This window comes from Pelecanus crispus, chromosome 2 (assembly GCF_030463565.1).
Source record: "Pelecanus crispus isolate bPelCri1 chromosome 2, bPelCri1.pri, whole genome shotgun sequence".
Classification (NCBI taxonomy): Eukaryota; Metazoa; Chordata; class Aves; order Pelecaniformes; family Pelecanidae; genus Pelecanus; species Pelecanus crispus.
In genome coordinates, this window is record NC_134644.1 from 57635768 (window position 1) to 57656221 (window position 20454).

The 20454-nt window shown below is 38.3% G+C and overlaps 1 protein-coding gene across 1 annotated transcript in view; it reads left to right on the forward strand.

Annotated features, from left to right (window-relative positions):
• POU6F2 (POU class 6 homeobox 2) overlaps positions 1-20454 on the forward strand; it is a 316462-nt gene that overhangs the window by 58692 nt on the left and 237316 nt on the right. The window contains exon 2 of the mRNA XM_075706085.1: positions 2599-2770. Within this exon, the coding sequence (XP_075562200.1) occupies positions 2599-2770 (172 nt within the window). The remainder of the gene's footprint in view (positions 1-2598; positions 2771-20454) is intronic.

Genomic DNA, 20454 nt, shown 5'->3' on the forward strand with positions numbered 1-20454 from the left:
CCTACTGATTCAGCATCCTCCATTAAATTGCTGTTAGTCTTCAGATTAGCAGTGTAGCTCTGCAGACAGGATTAGTTCCCTCCCCAAAATACTTTGATGAAAAGGGTCAAATTTTGTCCTGATTCACGTTTGTTACAGAACCACTCTTGATGTTAGTTTTGAACAGCTGAAACTGAGGGCAGCAGCCCAGACTTTAAAACAATGCTGTTTGTGTTCACGGTGACCTTTAGCTGCAAAATCCGCTAAAATACATTATTTAGTATATGAAAGCATACACACACAATTTTTGCCTCAATAAATGACCGTCCATAATGCAATATGAATATGAGGCAAAACAAGTCAGAGGTTTTTTACAGCACCTGCAAAAGAAATGTGTTAACTTCTGTTTCCTCCCCAGAAACATCTAAGAAATGTTCAGATTGTTGCTGGCTAATAAATACAGTAAATGAAATGTTAATAAATCACCAGCAATTTAGCCTGACAATAACATGGATTGACCACATTGATTACATTGATTATGTTTCATATATTTACAATATGCAGACACAAGCCTAATTTATTTTCTGAAGAGTTCAAGGTAGGTATCACTGGTTTAAAAAAAAAAAAAGGGGGACAAAACAAAACAATGGAGTAATGTTTGTGGTTGCTATCTGCAATAATCTAATGCTGACAGAGAGCAGTATTTTATTTAGTAATTAACAGTGTAAAGGGGAGAGAAGCTGTCATGTTGGTTCTTAAGCTGGGGAATGTGATGAAAGATGATATCTGCGATCTCATCCTTTCCACTTGTTTAGGATTGTCAGGATGAGAAATGTCAGCATTATGAAAGCTCAGCTCTGCTCTTGATATGATAAAACCCTTCAAAAGCCAGTCTTTCTCTCCTTCTCCCCCCTCCTTTCTCCCTCTCCCTTTCGCACTTGCTTTTTTATTTATCCTGTTTTGTTAGATGGCAGAAATATAATTCTTTTCTTTCTTCCTATTATAAGCCACCATTTTTGTTTTATTATATGTTTCACAACCCCTAATGCCCCACTGAAAATTACCTTGTTAAATGACAGTGTTTCAAAGCCATGAATCCTTTCCACCGTTCCCTCAGAGGTTTGAAACAGTCAACAGACTGTAAAGAATAAATAATAAAAAAGTATTGATTATTTTGATGACTGTGAGATTCAATTAAGTATTAATTTTGCCCTCCAGTGGACCTATCAAGGTATTCAAAAGGGAGGATTCGGCTCAGCTAAATGCGTGCTGAGTGCTTCAGCCTTAAATAGGGAGAAAATGTGTTTACCTACAGTATTTGAAGAGGAGTGCATTGATGCACAGAGTCCAATATTTAAGTGCTGTGCAAATTAAGCCCTGGTGACAGTGACATTGTTTTCAGCGATATGAGTATTGACTAAAGAAGTACATTTGATGACAGCTTAAACTATTTGTATTGATTAACATTTTCATAGATTATCATGTGTCATATCAAATTCACTTTTCAGACATGAATACATTAAAAAACCCATAGGCAAACATCGACCAATGTGAGGATGGGACAGAGGGAACATGCTAACCAACCTACTTGCTCGCTGGTCACCTGTTCTCTGCATAAGAACCATTTAGGCATGAACTTTGCAATAAATAGCTGCCAGAGAGCGCAACAAGGTCACTTGTTCCTTTCCTTTTTTTTAGTTTTTTTTTTTTACTGCGGTTTCTGTGCTGTCATGATATTACGCCTATTAGTTTGCAAACGGAATAATAGAGTGTGCTTGGAAATAATGCCTGACCCCCAAATGTCCTCAATGAGCAGAAGATAAAACAGATCCAAATCATCAAGGAAAAATTTAAATGTGTATATATGTGTAATATTTTACGGGGGATGTAATGTCGCAAACACAAGAATAATTGCAAACTGTTTGTGTAAGTATCTTCCCTAATTTTCTCTTTTAAAAAATGGTTTCTGTGGTTTTTATTTTCAAAAGAAAAATGTGTGTTTGTGTGTGTTTATGGACTTTTGGAGCATTGTATCCCAAAGACAGGAATAGTTAGAAGAAATCTGTATCTCTGTTGAATGTATGTAATGACATGACTATTTGCTGCTGTGTATTTTCATAGAAATGCTGGAACGCTAGAAACTGTGCATTTGATTTTGTTAACGTTGTACAGCTGAGGATGCCTCTTTAAATCACTATGGAGCGCTCACAGGGCGCTCCTCTTCCGTGGCGTTGGAGCATACAGGAATTCCTTTTCTTACTACGTTAAGGACAGGGTGAGGTGTAAAAACATACACACACAAAAAAGCACATCCCACAATTAAAGCTGTGCTGGTTATGTTGCTTTCATAGAAGTTTTTCTCCAAAGCATCCTGAATCTCTCACATGCTAGTTGAGCTTTAATAGGGTGGGGAGTAATGGAAAACTCATTGGATCTGTAATAGCTCTTCACTTGACTGCAGCCAGCAATAACAGCAGGAGCAGCCAGAGATAAGAGAGAGAGAGAGTGAGTGTGTGTGTGAGTGTGTGTGTGCGGGAGAGGGAGTGGAAGAGAGAGTATACGCACACCAAAGCTGCCACTTTTTTTTCCCCTCACTCTTTCCCCCCCCCCCCATCCTAGGATCCAATGATAGCTGGACAAGTCAGTAAGCCCTTGCTGTCACTGCGGAGTGAAATGAATGCAGAGTTGAGAGGTGAGGACAAGGCAGCTACTTCAGACAACGAGCTGAATGAGCCCCTGCTTGCGCCCGTGGAATCAAATGACAGCGAGGACACTCCCAGCAAGCTCTTCGGTAAGTCTGTCTAGGTATTTCATTTCACTGCTACCATGTTGTCCGGAAGAGCAATCTCCCCCTGTTCTTTTTTTCTTCTTTTTTTTTTTTGTTCGCTCAATTTTCTTCTAAGTACGAAGGAGTAGCTTGGAGCGTGCAGGCGTACAGCCCTCCGCTCCCGTTGCAACTGGTTACCAGAATGACAGCATCAGTCCTGAAAACTTTTGTCAACAATGTACCTGTTTTATGCAAGTTGCAGACGTTTTATGTTTTCTTTTGACCCATGGTCTCTAATGGACAAAAACAGAGGGGGGATCGTTCTCTTAGAGTAGTTCGTTAACGTTTATTGTGTTAGGTGCTGATGTGTCTTACATGCTACCAGCTTTTTCCAAGGCTGGATTACACTGAAAAGTTATAATTTTATATGGTAAAAATAGAGCTGGCTGAAGAGAGCTGAAACATTCCCATAGAAAAAGCTCAGTAGTGAGTAAACAAAGGCTACCAAGGGAAGTGCACATGCAGCTAATGTTTTTGGAATATAAATTAGAAATGAATTATTTCTTCTAAAGCCTGTGCAAAGAGAAATTACCTTTCGAATTTTTATTTATTTTTGAGTAGTCTAAATAGTGCCAAATAAGTGTAATCTTTCGCAATCAAAACAAAAGCAGCAAGAGTGGCACTCCAACACAGACATCTGTCATTCAAATGGATGACACCCTGTAAGCTAACTCAAGCAACTCTGATCTCTAATCAGAAAAGGGAGCAGAGTTGTTGAGGTGCATGCTTGAGTGATAGATGTTGATAGATGTCTGAGCTGGAGCAGCGCTATATGCTACATAGTGACATTTTGGGTTTAGAGGGACTGCTCTCCTGAAGGAGTTCCTTTTAATTATTTCCATTTGTGACTGGAGACAAACCTTAATAGAAACGAAGCATTTCCTTATTTTACATAATCCTGTAGGTGGAAGTTGAAGGGAAAAAGACCTTGTTTAAAGGGAATGCAGCTTTAAGGGAGAGAGGGTGAGAGCCCATTTTCTAAGATTCAAGTTTTGATTTCATAATCTGTAAGGAAATCTGTAGCAGTGCTCAGATTTCAGTATTCCAGCTACAGTAAGAGCTGCAAGATTTTTTTAAACAAAAGAATACGTCCAATTTTCTTTTAAAATGTTCTCTATCCCTTACTAAAAGATATAGTACAAAATGTTTTACTAAACAACTTCACTAGAGATATGGGAAAATAATAATAATTAAAAAATCCTAAAATTTAATTTCTGGATGACAGTAATGACCATTACTGAATATCACATCCATTTTTAAGCACCCTCTTTAGTAATCTTTGTTTCCATGGAAAGCATAATTTCCATTAGCAGTTTGAATGTTCAAAAGCAATATAATAATTGTTTTAGTCCATTTCATCCAGGAAAGAATTGTAATGTCTAAAATTCAGAGGGCTGTTAGTTGTCTAGAGTAGTATAAATATCTTCAGCTGTGTTTATGTATTTTATTTGCTCAAATGTTTAGGGTGCATCTATTAAATATAGCAAGGCATATACAAAAAAAGGACTTTTAATTTGAGGGTAGTGAAATGTTTGTTTGTTTTTAGATCAGGCAAGTCTTGTAATAAAAGGCAGGATATTTTCTGAGCCATTGTCATTTGGATGCTCTACAGTGATAGTAAAATATACACAGACACTTTCATTAGAGTTGCCGTGTGGGATATAGAAATGATGTGCAACAATATCTTGTGTCCTTCTGAACTGCAAATATGATGTACGTCCCTAAAAGCACTAATGAAAAAGCTACAAATTAATATATTTTGCTGTTTCTATTGGTCAGTGTAATTTGTTTGCTAGCCTGATTCATATACTGCTAAAAAGATGTTCCCAAGTAAACAAAAGTAGGTGAAATAGTTCAACTGCCTCAGTATGAACTTATGTACCATTTATCGAGGTTCTGTTACAATTATGACAGATGCTACAGATCTTTTAGCAGCAGGCCTTGTCAGTTAATTTTAGTAACTTTGAGAACATAAAAGAAAGGACAGTGGGGCTATTTTGATGCATTTGAGGATCAAACTGAGCAAATTTAAAATAAAGGTGATTAGCCTTTATGTCATGGATGCACCCGTTAAGATAGATTTGCAGTAAGCATTTAAAATAATTAAGCATAGTTTTGTTTAAAGCTTTGATACATAAATATGGAGCATTATTCTATAGCTGTTTCTCTTTGTTTAATGTTATGAATAGCATGTTAGGAATGCATACTTTGGGCCTTTCTTTGCAGTCTCTGAGATTAAATTATTTGTGGACTTACTGATATGTGATGGCATAGAGACTGACAATTTTCTCCTCCAACTTTCCTTCACGTGATCAGAGATAATAATTTTCTTTTTACAATACGACATTTAATACATGCTGTGTGAAAATTTGCCCAAAATCTGTTAAGCAGCAGAGGGAGGAGCGTTTCAGAAAGTCATGGGGAGGAGACAGGTCCATTGAGAACAAAGTTTTTCTACTCTGCTACTTTCACGTTTTTTGAAAAATTTGTGAAAATCATGTACTGATTTAGTTGCAATGAATGACCAGCATTTCAGTGTCTTGTTGATGTTAGCAATATTTCACAAGTCTTATTTTCATATAGATGAACAGAGTTGAATGATTAGATGCGAAGAGCTTTCTTCTTTCTCACCGGACTTGTTCTGCTTAGCTTCTTTTGATGGATGGGTTTATTTCTGCAAGGAACCTGCATTGCTTACCTGTACCTTTTCCTAAAATCCACCTTTTCCTCAGACTTCCTTGTTTCGGTATTTCACTGCATACCATAGAAACAGGGGGTATTTGTTTTTTGTTTTGGTAGCAGGTAGCACAATTAATCATAAAAATGGTACCTCTTCAACAACAGTCCCTGCTGCAGGTGAGGAAAGGGCAGGAGTACAATTATTTGTACTTATTTTTGACTTAGGAAGATACGCAGTAAACTTTTGTTTCTCCTATGGGTGCTTTGCTGTCAGTGACAAAGCAGGGGGATGCTGCAGTTCCTTGAGCCTCAGAAATACCAGCAGGATAAGTTTCTGATGATCTGAAATAGCTCCCACCTGCAACTGGTGCACAGGTGTCTGGGAAGATGCACTTGGTCCCTGCGGTGCAGTTGTTACCTGTGAGTGATGGCAGGAGCAGCTGCGATTAGAGGGGTTGTGCTTGCCTCTTATTTGCCTGCTTGCTTTCTCTTGGTGGTGGTTGGTGGGTTTTTGGGTTTGTTTGGTTTGGGTTTTTTTAAAAGGCTGTCCTGTAGTCTGGGGTTTGTGTCTGTAATCCTCTGCTTGTGTGTTTATATCAGTGGACTTTTTGGAATCTGCATACCTGTGTGCAAAAGACTTTTGATAACTCATATGAAACAAGAAGGGAGTAAAAAACATAGTGAAAAATACTTTCTGAAGTGCAAAATGTTGGTAAAGGACTCCATCCTGAGACACATTAGCTCAGAAGCACAGTTTTGAAGTGTGGAGTTAGCACACGTACAGTGTTTCAGTTACAGAAATCCCGGTTTTGCTGGGCAGTATGAGGTGAAGTTGCTTTGCAAGAGATCTTGCGGTGTACTATTTACTCTTTAAAATATTTGTGAAGCAGTATAACCTATTTTAATCATATGATGTAATTAAGAAACAGAGGAACTGAGTCTGGCTCTTGACATTCCTGGCGGTGTCATTTTCAGATCAGCTTGTCTTATTCTGCAATATGCTGCAAAATAGTAACCCAGGCCAACTGCCACGGCTCTTACTAGAGAAAGCTTGTGTTAATGATGAGTAGTAGCTTCACTTGAATAAACACATTGGGATTCGATCCTAAATTAATTAATCCGAGTTGCTATTTTATACAATGTCTTTAAACAAGTTTAGAATAAGTTATGAAGTATTGGTCTGAAAAAATCTTACTAATAAAAAAAACCCCTTCATGTTTAGCTGTGTAATATTATAACTATTGAGATTCAAAAGTTGGTATAGACAGCAGGGATATGTCCTGCATAAAATTCTCTGTACAGTAGAAATCCTAGGAAAGAAGTGGCTAGTCCAAGCACCAAAAGCCCCTGTGGACTGAGGCTGGCTTTCCCAGAGTTAGATCCAGTTCTTAATTCATCCTTAATTGAAGGTAATTTGTGACATAATTAGATGATGGTGAAAAGAAAGCTGGGAATGCACTTGCATGTTAAGGTAATTTTACTGTATTACAAAAAGTTGCTCTTTGAGATTGAGCCTGTAGTTCTATGCATCAAACTTACTGAAATAAATAAAGCTCTAAGTATATAGTGAGTGCAAGACCAAGCCTATAATTGTGGAGCACAAGTGTTTCCTATTTAATAATTGCAGGACAGCAAAAAATTGACTGCTAACCTTTTTTTTTCTGGCAAGGTTTTGTTCCAGTGAAATTAAATCTTAGGTTTCCTGTGCTGGATCCAAAGACTATGGTTTCATTTGGTTCACTACTAGCTTTTTGCTTTTTTTATAATGCTGTGTATGCTTGAAATACGGAGCGGGGATACGTGAGTTAAATGAATCTGCATACATTTCCATAAACAAGGGTTTATTTTCAAACTCCTGCATTGGCTTTGGGATTTTGTTTCCCTTTCACATGTTGTTACCCATGTTTCAGAACTGCATGCATCTTTCTATATAAGCATACACATATATGCTGTAGCAGAACAGGGTAGAAGTTGTTTCCAGATGATGGTGTTTTGCTAGTTTTCGCTCTTTAAGGAAACATACGTTATCTGGGTTATTGTTTTTTGGTTTTTTTTGTTTTTTTAAATCGGAGTTGCCTTGGTTAGAATTTATAGCACTGTAGTCATTTCAGTTACAAAGGATAAAGGACTAAATTGTCTTTTACCTCTTGAGACAGTGGTCTCTGCAGGTCAGAGCAGAGGTCATTGCCAGGTTGCTGTGAGGAAGCTCACATTATCATCATTAACAGCATATCTAGCCCGTGGGGGGAAAAAAGGCCTTCAGACTAAGAGCTTTCCTTTCATCAGTGTATTTAAGGACGATTCTCAGTGTTTTGGTTATGTCCTCAAATTCTGAAGGCCTGTAAGATCTCTGCCCGTCAGGAACACTTTGATAAGGTTTGGTAATTTTGGTGAAAGAAAGCGATGTGTGTTTGTCGCTCTTGCTGCATTTTAAAGCTCTAGTGAATGTTTCTGTTCTGATAGGGAAGTTCATGGCCCAAATGGTCTCAATATTAAAATCAGAGCCTTCTTTTAGATACAGCAAACATTTGAAATGTATTTAATCTGCATATAAAGATTCCCATCTCTTCACATAATTTTATTCAGTAATTTGCACATTGTGGATGCTTTGTTCTGAGACACTGTAGGTTATCCATGCCATCCGTAAGGGCGATAGGATGGATCCTGCTAGTGCTTGAATGTGTGATACTTTTATTAAAGCAAGTAATCTGTGGGTTAGGAGCACTATTTCATTACAAAGACTGTGTCAGTGAGCAACGTTAATGGGTGGCATGTTTACAGAACCGGGTCATTATATAGGCTTGTAAATCCATTTTCTAAAATGTAGTGGTGTCTTGCTGAATTAACAAATAAGTTTTTAAAGAAGCTGAAGATCTGGCTATGTGACTGATTGTTATTTGTGAAGGATGTATTTGACATGAGTATTTTAAAATAGGTGTTTGCAAACAGTTAGGGACTTGAATAGCGACTCTGAATAATGTTATTGTCTGATTCCTTGGCGGAGTTCTTACCAAAGTCAGTGGGGGATGCACTTGTGAATGGGGAGTAAATGCCCATTAAAGCCTAAAAAGATGTTAGGACTATTTAAACACAAAGCACAATGCAATGGTAAGATAGAAAATCCATCCTTAGCTCAGCGTTCCTGCTGTGCCTAGGTATTGCAGGTAGCTCAGGCAGTGGTGGTACTGGTGCTAGCACGTATATTCCAACTCTGAGGAGACTGGAGTCTTACTCCGTTAACCTTCGATGAAAGCAATATTGGGCTGATGAAGGGCAAATATTGCAGCCCCACTTACAAATTCCCTTGCTTGTATGGAAATAAATCAGTCTCTTATTGCTGCACCTGAACTGTGACAAAGACAGCCTATTTTTAAAAAAGCAAACAAACAACAAAGCTATTTTGAGTATGGAGAAAGTTAATTGTGTTTTTTTTTTTTTTTAAAGACAATGCTGTTTGTTCTCATGAATTTCTAATTCTTTGCTATGTTTTTTTGAGCTAAGTGTATGTTATGTGTTTCTTAAATGAGGCTTGAAGTCTGATTTTCTGTAGTTATATACAGAATAACTAACACTAGAGAGGGAAGGAAAAAAAGAATGAAATCCTAGTATGTAATTGGTATGACTGAATGACAAATAGTTTGTTTTTAATTAGTTAATCTTTCTTCTCCCTGTCTTTGAAGTTATAAAAATAACAACAAACAAACTTGTTTAAAAGCAACATAATGGCTGGCTGTTTCAAAGGGGACTTGCTGGCTACTAGACAGTAAACAGGTAATTTGTGAAAGAACTGTTACTTTCTTTGATTGAGATCCTTGCCAGTTTGTGTTTTGAGATTAATAATAGATCAGACGCTTGCACATTAGAAAGGAAGAAACGTAGAAAAGAGAAGGAAGGAGAATTGGATGTTTCTATTGGACTTCACATGATTAAGCATGCTCTCCATGGAGATGTGTGGGTGAGGCAGACGGAGGTGAAGTTAGATTTGCCCAAATGTGCACATGGCACCACTTAACACCTCTCTTGATTTCCGTATGCTAAACAAAGAGCTAGCAAGTGCTTATACCAAGCTGGCACCCGGTCAGGGGGCAATCTGTATAAAGTTTCCTGCTGTCAGGTTAATAAATTTTTTAAAAATATCCAAAGGCAGAGGTAGCTGTAGGAAGCTCATAGTAACAGTTGCCATTCTCCTGTGGATCATTTTTCTCTTTAATATCCTATGTAGCGCTTGGTTTTCCTTGTTGTGTTGTCTTCCTAGGTTTTGTTCTTTCTGACATTTGTGGATTCTTCTTTGTTTTAATTCTTTTTCCTTGCTAAGCTGTTTCTTCTGTTGCATCCATCACCTGTGGTGCCTTTTTTGGGGGAGAGATGGTCAGAGAATGGGAAGATCAGCTTTATGGGTTTTTATACTTTGATTTAATTGCATATTCAGTATATTAATGTTCCTTCCATTAATCATTTATTTTCTGACTTTTTATATGACTACCACTAGTACTGCCATCAGTACTACCAAAATAACATTGTTTTGCTAGCTACAAAGTAATTTCTGATGAGCTCAGTAGTCGAAGTTACATTAAAATGACAACTAAATGAGAAAATTAATGCTGAAGAGGGGCAAAAGCAGAATAAAATGTAATATGTCATAATTTGTGGGTTTCAACAGGAGTATTATTTTGTCATGGAAATGGTTTGATATTTGTTAGTGTAAAGTCTCATTTTTATCTTTTTCCACTGTATAAAAGTCAAAATCAATATCAGTATGAAACAAAGGAAGATTTGTATTGTGACATGTCCTGCTTTATGTTGTGATACTGCTTTGATGCTCTCAGAAGCAGGACTAAGCCCTTTTACTTTGAAAGCAGAGGTCATCTAGAGAAGAATAGTACCTCATCCTGTCTGGCTAAATAAAACCTGCTGTTTTCAGAGAGACTGAAATTGGGTTCGTTCTCCAGATATTCCAGGGATATCTACATCTACCAAATCAATGCACAACCCACGCCCCTGCCACTCTAAAATGTGTTTGTTTAAACTACTGCTTGTCTATTCCTAAAAGTAGTTTGGATTTCTGTTTTTATTTTAGAATATACACAAAGAGTTGTTGGGAGAGTGGGAGTTTTGTTTTTCTTATCAGATGTCCTTTCTTTTCAGAAAGGTAAACCATCATTTTAATTCTTGAACATTTTGAAGGTGTCTTAAGGAAAATGTTATGTTTCAAAAAACAGAGCAATCACGCTACTTGAAAGTGATTACAGAAGTTAAATATATATTTTATATATACTAAAAATATCAGTATATTTTTAGTATATATAAAAAAATTATCAGCCAGTGTGACTGGAATATGATGTAAATTATTTTAATGGAATGAAAAAAAAAATCAGTGTCCTAAACCAATTCCATGTTCCTCTAAAGATTCATATGTTACACAAGTAAGAAATAAAGATTTTCCTATATTAAGAACAGTATTTGCTACAGCACTCTATCATTAGATTACTTCTTTGAAAACTAGCATGGAGTTTATAGAAGCACATTAATACTAGCTTTTAAAACCATCTTTGTGCTTTTTGGTTCAGATGGTGGTTGTATGGTTTGATGACCATTAGAGATTCTATTAAGTCATTTTCATTTTCTAGCTCAGTCTCCTATCTGACATAGTCCCGCTTTTTAAAATCTTGGTTTTAAGTTGTTGAATAAAGAATTATTAGCAGTCAATTGCCTTCCAGCAATTGGAAGTCCTCTCCCAGACCGCACTGGACGCACAGCCTAGCCTGTTATTCTCACCACGAATGCCAAGGCTTGTAAAGTAGAGTAAAAACAACAGTGCCACCTTTCCTTTCTGCCCTTCTCCTTCCTTACAGCCAGGTTTGGAGTGGTTCCCCTCCGTTCTGCTCATTTGTGCGTGCGCACAGCTGGAAGCCTATACAGCTGTGCATGGGCAGTTGTGGCTCAGGTCTACTCAAGTGCGTTTTGCCTCCTTGCTGTTGATGTCTGCTTTAGGTTTCCGTGCTTTCTTTGAAGCTTAGTGTTTGGGAGGGTTTGTTCCTTGAAGAGGATGATCTAAAACTTGTGTTTAATCAAGAAGCCAGAATTGCTTTTCAGTAAATATACCTTAAGGCATACTTTAATATATTGTACTATTAAGTATGTGTAATTATTTCTTGAAATAGCACAGTATTAACTGGAAAGGAAGAAAGATCATTTGAATTCAATCTAATCTCTTGAGCAAATACAATATGGGGCAGGTTTTGTATTTTCTTTTGCATACAATTAGGATTTATTCAGATGCTGTAGAGATGTCACGTTTGCTCAGTGATTTGAATAAACACAAGGGCAGATTCTGACAGGTCTCAGGTGACCATCCACCAGGTACGCAGGAAGACCGTAGATATCAACGGGGTATTCATCCTTTCTGTACTTGTGTGCCAGTCCGTGGCCTCCACCTCTCTAACGTGGTCACTGCTCTACAGCTTCGTACGTTCTGGAGCTCAAATCAGCTAAGCAAACATGCTGACAGGAAGAAGCAACCACTCTATAATTATGCTGCCTTCATATTTAACAAAAGATGAATTCTTGAACCAGTCCCAGGGTTACTGTGGGTTTCTGTTACACCGTGCAGGTATGCGTACATATTGCAAAGGCTCCGTGACTCCACCTCCACTCTTTTGCCATGGGGAAACAGGCAGTAGCTGTAGCAGGAACGGCATCTGACCTGCTGCGGAGCAGAGGTGGTGTATCAGTGTCGGAACCTATGTAAAGCTTCCATAAAGGTGGAGAAGCATTTAGGGGATGTTTATGAGACAGGTAGAGTGGATTATTGTAATTAGGCATTCAAAAATAATTAAGGACCATAAATGGTAGTTATTACTGAAACAAAAACGTGACTAGAAAAATCAGCAGTGATAAAGATGGGGGGGTGGAAATTGGACAGATATATATGAGCTCAAAGGTGATTGTAAATGTACAGGCTTGATAGTTCTCCTCCTTTCTTATGCTTCCTTGCCTGAAATCATAAATATTTGGGACTGCAAGTCACAAATCTCTCTGAAGCAAAAATGAAATTTACAACTGGAAGAAAGTAGAAAATGACAATATTTTTAAAATCTTTTTTCTACTAATTGAATATACTTTACTCTCATAAGAACAATAAATTTAATTATAATATACAGCAAGAAAAGCATCTGCATAAGTAATTTGAGGAGTTGTGCTTTTTTTCCCTGGCATGAAGAGTGTGAAGGAAACTCTTGTGTGGCTCTATTGCTGGGATTTGATGCATTGCTTTCAGAGTCTCCTTATTTTAACTGCATGGATACAGCACAGTGAACCTTCTCATAACAGTTGCTGACAAAAAAAAAAATCTTTCAATCAGCTGGTCCTGCTCACTCTCCCCCAGCCCCCACATCTCTTTGCTTTTATGAGGCAATGAATAAAAGAGGGACCAGATGATGCAGAGGTTTACTCAGATGAGATGTCCTAGTCAATGAGCAACTTTGGATTTGCGGGACTCCGGCTTGTGACCCTGGACCTCAAAGGGATTGAGTTTGGGGGCTGAGCCTTTCTCACATCATTGTTACCTCATTTGTGTAAAATGATGGCTGGTGTGTTTTGAATAGCACTTTACATATTTTAAGCTTGCATGTGGCAGCAGACCACTGTCTGTTTTAAAGGCTGGCACACTTTTGGCATGTTACAACACGCAGTGCATCCTCCTAGTAGTGGCAGTGGGGCTGTCTGGGGCTGTACTGGAAGGGAGATGGAGGGGTGGAGGGGGGGTTTTGTTTTACACTCTGTCTGAAAACTCAGGAGCAAAACATTCATGCTTATCAGAAGGAGCAGAATCAGGCCCTTTCTTGCAATGATTTAAAAAATAAATAAAAAAAATGAAATCTTTAGGCTCTGGTCAGGTTCTTGGTTATTTATTTTTAATAACCCATTCTTCTGGGTTTGTATTCTCTTTTCTGTGTGTTCATATAACTGCTGTATTTCAAACCAGGTTAAAACAGTTTAAAAAAAAAAAAAAAGGGTTCCCTAAAAGACAGCTTACTGCTGACTGTTTTATTTTGTTTATATCTGATATTTCTTATGGTATTCAGATGGTTGTAATAGACTAGCACAAGAGCTGCATGTCTTGTCATCTGTACTGTATCAATACGTTTTTATAATGATACAATAACCTGAACCCTGTAACAGTTTATGATCCATTTGAGAATTCTTATGGATTCTCAGAGTGACGGAGACCTGAAAAAAGAACTTGACTGCTTTCGCAAAACTGGTGCTGTGACAGGAAAAACTAGTGTGCCTGTGATTTAGTTGCTAAGGAATCATATTGATCTGATTCGTCATTAAACTTTTAAGTTTGGGGGGGGGGAGAGAAAGTCGAGCTGGTTGAAGGTGGAAAAAATAGTGATGTGATTGTGAGGGTCTGCAATACAGGTAAACTGTGCCATACCACTACTGTTATTGATTTTTTATGATTAATAAATATGATTTTATGCATTACCCATGTACTGTATCTATAATAGTGCTTTTTTTAGAGCAGAAGAAAATTGCTTCTTGCTCTTTATTTTTCATTGACTATTTTTAGTCAATGATAAATAAAGAACTTTAACAGCAGTCTGAATACAGAAAAGACAGGACTTTAAAACCGAAACATAGCAGTAATGAATAACCACACAGTGAACTCCACACACGCAGCCATCTTAACATTTGTAATGGTACTAATTTCCTACTGCTTTTTAAAATATGCTTCCACATGAGCTCTCAAAAACCATAAAAGCTTGGCATGTAAAGTAAATTGTTTGTCACTTGCTGACGACCTGCCATATTTATTGTCAGGAGAAATGGACATTAGTTGGAAAAGCAGTTGTTAAAGGCCAAACAATTTTTAAAGATGGCAAAGATGTGCAAGGGCTTTCCTTTTTCTAACAATGAGCCACCCCTTCAGACATCAAAAGACAAGATAATAAGACACTTCAAGCACAATTCAAGATTATATTCAACATCTAAAGGCTCATCTCTTGTCAGTTTGCATTTACTCTCCCAGGGATGTGGTGCTTCTATCATCATTCTGTCAAGAGGAGTCTGGCAGAAGCGATGAGGGCCCCTCATTTCACACACTTAGTGTTTTTTATCAAATAGCCCACGCTCATTCTGATTCAACCAAAATCGAGGGATAATTTGAAGAAGGTCATGCACAAGTACAAAAATCTTGTGCTGATTTGTGTGATTAGAAGGCATTAAAATTGCACGTTTATGTTAGTTCTGAGATGTTTTGCCAGTTTATTTAGTAATATACTGTCGAAGCATTAAAAATGTTTTTTAAAGAAAAAAGGAAGTTTGCTTAAAACAACACACACTATTATTTAGCAAATATTTTGAACAGTGAGCTATTCTAAATGGCATTGTTTTAGTATAGTCTTAAAATGCATTCGCCTGCCCTTTCCCCTTTGAGAGTGGGATGTTCAAGAGCTCCAGGGGTGAAATCTTGGCCCAGTTGGACTCATTAGGATTTCACTCACTGGTGATTTCATCCTCGGAAGTTTTGTTTGGGTAAGGATTTAGGAGGCTGACTTCAGCATAACATTAGTATAAAGTGAGTCTTTTTAACAGCTTACGTAGGCATACCTAAGTACAGACTAAAACAGTACAACACCAGTAGGATTACCTAGAGATGCTATTTAAATCATATCACACGAGGTCTTTCTTTTGGCACATGGGTGTTTGATGCCCTATTTGTATCCCATTCAATTTTGTGTGGGCAGCTGTTGTGGACCGTGTTCTTCTGGAAACCAGAGTTGTGACAATGTGTGCTGCCTGAGGATATATTTCCAGTCTGTTCCTTCCCCTTTTCATTCTGCAATATTCTTACAATACAGCATTGTATGTGCTATTCATAATAACTTTTTCAGTGAATTGAAGGGCGGCTGTTCTGTGTTTTGAAGATTCATAAAGGAAGGAAGGAAGGGGATGTGTCCACAGAAGCAGTTCTTTTGGTTGTTGTTTTCATAGGGCTTAAGTTAATGATGAAAGTACTAATTACTAGAGACAGCATTTAAAAAGCAATTTTATTAATCCTAGCAAAATAATTTGGTGTGACAGTGTTCTCAAGTAAACCATAACACCACCTGTAGAGCAGTGGTCACCGAGCTTTTTTGATTGTAAACCCATATCAGTAACAAGCTTCTGAGCATGTACCCCCAATATATGTATATTTTTTTATAAATTATATATATGCACTACTGTAGTAATACGTACATCGTAAAGTGTACACAAAAATGGATGTTAAAAAGGATGCAATAAACGTGAAATAAACACAATTTTAAAAAATGTATTTTTTGGGTGTTCAAAAAAAAAATTCTTCCTGCACCACAATGGATTATCTTGCACACCCCTTGGGGTGCACACACCCCACATTGGAGAACACTGCTATAGAGGACCAAAAACTGAAATAAAAATAAGTAAACTGCCTGTCTGTCTAGGCATGCTGTGCTCAAAATCCTCACTGAAATGGGTGGGCCAAAAGCTGTATTTATTTTCATTTCTGCTGTCTTACTGAATTCGATGTGGGTCCCCCAAAGATGAAGAGGGCAGAATTTAGCTCTTTGCAATTTCAACTGCCTAAGTAGAGTGGAGTCCTGAGAAGGATATTGAATCTGTTTAAAATGTGCAGTCACTTTGCTTGTACAGTCTCCTAGCTTTTCAGGAAAGAAAGAAAGACTGGTGCTTTAGCAAGCTTTTTTTGGCATCTCTATTGGATGTCATGAATGAAACTTTTTTGAGGATTTCTTTTGTGGTACGTATTATTTTCATGTCATCTGGATCTTGCCACCTCTTGTCTTGGCATTACACAGTTCTTTTTGCTAACAAGGGATATGAGGAGCTGACAGGGAGAGGCACAGAAAGGTGGGATGGAGTAAAACTGTTTTCCTCATTTCTGACTTCTTTGATTTAAGCAACAGAAATAGAAAGAGTGGATTGTGCTATCAGTATATCTTGTGCCTGAAACAGGCTCCAGTATACAAACCATACATGGACCATGTAACATGGGTGGGCCAGGCCATCTTTATCTCCCATTGAATCCAATGGGATGTGAGGCTGTTTAACCCCTCTTAAAAAGGAGCCGCTGCTGAGGGACTCGCCTGGAGCTGTTCTGAATTTTGAATCAGGCATTTATCAGTTCTGATAGGAAGAAACTGTGAAGGAATGTGCGTTTGGCCTTGTGGAAAAAAACCTCTGCTCTATGGCTTGCCTTTGCACTACACTGAAGAAAAGGTAACGGGCAATCATGGTGTGTTCCAAGGGTTTTCACCGGGCAAGAAACCGCAAGGGAATTGGGAAGCTGTGAACAAATTGTCAAAAAGACAAATGGAATTGCTGACTGACCTACTGGTAGGATACGCCAACAACTTCTACCTCAGCGGTACGGTATTTATGCTGCAGTGCAGAGTGACTTCTCAAAGGAATTTGCTCTCCTACACATGTAAATGCCTTTGTGTATATAATATATCAATGTAGTGTCCAGTATTTCTAGGGAACTTATAAGGAGAAGTGAGTGTGCATTTGAACAGCTGCAGATGTTTAAACTGCCAGACTGTTATGTCCAGAATAAACAGCATTTTTTGCTCTCCCTGAAAAGGCTTTCCTGCTTTATTCATAAGGTCTATCTATATTCAGAAATTTGGCTCTTTTCTGGTGAGTTATTCTGGAGGACAACTTATGGCTGTTTCCACATCAGCATGATTCTCTGTGCATCCACTTCTGCTCTGCTCCACACTGTCCACTGGAAAACCAGCATCCTCTGAGACTGAGTGGGGAGACAGGGAGATGCTTCCTTTGCAGGATGCTCATTGTCAAAACATTAAGGAGTGGCAGAGATTGAAGGGCAAATATGACCAAAAGGCAGCATGAATGTAGTCATGCAAGATCCATAGTACCACCGGAGAGTGCAAGTGGTCTCTCTAAAAGGCTTGTATTCTGAACAGAACTTGGTTTCTAATAGGATGGGATTTACTTGCTAAGTTTTTACCAGGTCTGTGGGGCCAGCTCAGGCTTGTTTCATTATAATCTCTTTCAGTAGAAGCATATGGGCTCATATCGATTCTGGTTGCTATGTGTGTATCACTGTCTTGGCAAAGTTGCTTCCCGGTATTTATCTTCATGAAAGATCAGATCCTGAAATGCTGTAGTGCATGGGGAGGGGAGAGCGAGTGACCGCAAAGTTACAGGACCCTCAGTATAAATTCAGCTATGCTTGAATCTGTCCTAGCTTGCTTGTGTGTCTTCCTTACTCAGTCCCTTTCTTGGTGCTCTAGGAGGCTTCTTCCCCTGTGCCTGGGGATGTTGTCCTGGCAGCCCTCTTCTCAAGCATGAATGTGCAGAAAACAAACACTAGTAACAAGTACTGTTAAAGGTCTGTAAATTGTTTTCCATCTGCTCTCAGACCCCAAACTGTGGAAGTTGTAGGGATACACGCAGGGAAGCTAATGCAGGTGCTCAGTGCCAGCAAACAAACCAAGCATCCCCACACTGAGCAGCAGCTCTCTGTTTAAGAAGTATTTAAACTGTAGTTGTTGTGCAGTCCATTGGAAGCATTCACAGTAGGATCCAGGAAATGAAAATGAATTCCCATAAATTAAGATAGAGGAGCCACTATGTTTAAGGCATTATGGATGTGTTTTATCTTTCTACCTATCCTCCTGCAAGTAACAGGGATACGTAGTAGCTTTTGCTAAAGTAATTATATTGATTTGCTCTGTGCTGCGCACCCAGCTGCTTTCTGAACCACTCTCTCTAAGCTGTTCTGGCAAGAATTACCTGGTGCTTTAGAAAGAGCATCATGTGGTAGACAGAAAGTTCACATGTAAAATTGTGAGGACGACGACTGCAGCTGGTGTGCACGAGTATAGTGTTTCTGAAGCATAAATATTAAAAATGAAGCAGTCTTGTTAATTTAAAAATCAACCTGGAAAAGCTGGAGTGGCAAATTTGACATTAGTTGTGCATTTTCAATGTACATGATGGCATCTTTCCCCCAAAGCCTGCACTAATATGCAAAGAGGCTGGGAGGAGCATGCACTTATGTAAAGTAAGTGCCTATTTAAGCTCTTGCACAATGACACTTTGAGTAATTCTGTATGCTTCTGGGTTAATGTTTACATGAGTTGACTGTGCATTGTTTTCATGGGTAAGTGGAAGTGAATAAGAATGCATAAATGTGTTTCTGAAGATACAATTCAACCTTTTTGTGTTACCATTCATCTGTTTTTCTTTTTAAAATGTGTCTCTGACTGTGGCATCCCCTCTTAGAAAATTCTTGCCCGACAAACAGCTCATTAAATCATTGATAAGATTCTGCTAAACAAACACTGGATAACACAAGATATCAGTCTCTGACAAGGACATGCACATGCACAAAAAGTTGCACTTACCCAGTTTTGTGAATGCTTTTGTGGGTTTTCTTTTGAAGTGGAGCTGTTGTTCAGGCCTCGTAGAATTATTGAAATTATTGAACTAGCTGCTAAATAAATAATGAAACCTGTGGCTATGAAATAAAATTTTTGCATTTTTTAAATCATTACCATATTTCTTGAGTATATCTCACACTCTCCCCTGAAAAGATTTTCACCAGCTCTTCCCTCAGAGACGGGAAGAACACACAGTAGCAAACTGTAAAAAGGCAACAGGAGCTAGTTTTGCAAATCCCTCTGTCACTGCCTTCTTTGGTGCCTAAAAGCCAGACTCTGACACCAGAATTTAAGCCATACATGCCCAGAAAACACAGGTACAGAACTGCTCAGTTTCGCTGAGGAAGCTTAACAGCTCTGAACATAGGAAAAACCATGTGCTGATATTAGTCAGGTACAATAGCAGGCATTGAAGGTTGTTCTCTCACTTGTACTTTGCATATTGTGAATAATTTCAGTGAATTCTGGAATTACTTGGCAATATTACATTTCTGCTATACTTTTTTTTGTGTGCGGGAAGTCATACCACGATTTTTAGAAGAAGGTGCTTTTTTGGAAGTGGCCAGCCCATGTTGAATGCGTTTGATGCAATAGAGTCTGCAGGTTTCAAGTGTGTAATCCAACCCAGGAGTGACTTCAGAAAGCACCCCTCTGCCAAATGTTTCAGAATATGTTACAATAAAGTAAGTTAAAATTCAGTAAAAACAAATGACACTGGGTACAGCTTTAAAAAGTCAGTCTGTAGGAAGCAGAGGCTTAAGAGGTAGCAGCTAGAATTGCTCAGACAAAATGAAGCCTCTTCAATATAGTTACAACTAGTTATTTGATTGGTTTTTGATTAGAAGGTCTTTTTGGTTCCAACATGAATTAGAGGGAGACACATGAATGCCTAGAGACTGGCTGTCTCTCACCTGCAGTGAAGGTCAGGTGCTGGTATAAAATAATGGGATAATGGAATTTGTGGCATTTTGAATGTAGGTATTTCTCAAATCAGCTGTAGGGAGGAGGGGGTTTTAGTATGTTCTGTTTTATTCCTTTAATTGCAAATGACTATGTATAGAGGCAGAAGCAGCAAAAACTGGCTATTTGTCAGTCTTCCAGAAAGACAATTTGGTTTAATTACTTAGCATGTCATAAAACATGTAGAATGTACGGGGAGATCTGTTGCAACACTGGAAACATGCTCAGTGGCCTTTCTTATTTCACGTGCTGTGATACTGGTTCTGAAATAACTCTCCAATCTTTCCAGTACAACCTGCCTTTTCTTGGAGAGAATTGTCATGTAAGTGCAGATAAGAACCAAATCTGCTTGTTTAATGAGAGGTGACAAATGACAGTGCATTCAGATAGAACGTATATAAATGTGTCTTCCTGCTGGAAAATACAACTTATAAATGTAGTGCTTCTAAAACAATCAATAGTCATTTAGGAATGATTTTTTGTAGGTCATTTTGCTGGACTGCTACTGTCCAAAGAGGGGACTTCTGTGATGCACATTAGCTGCTGCCAATGTTG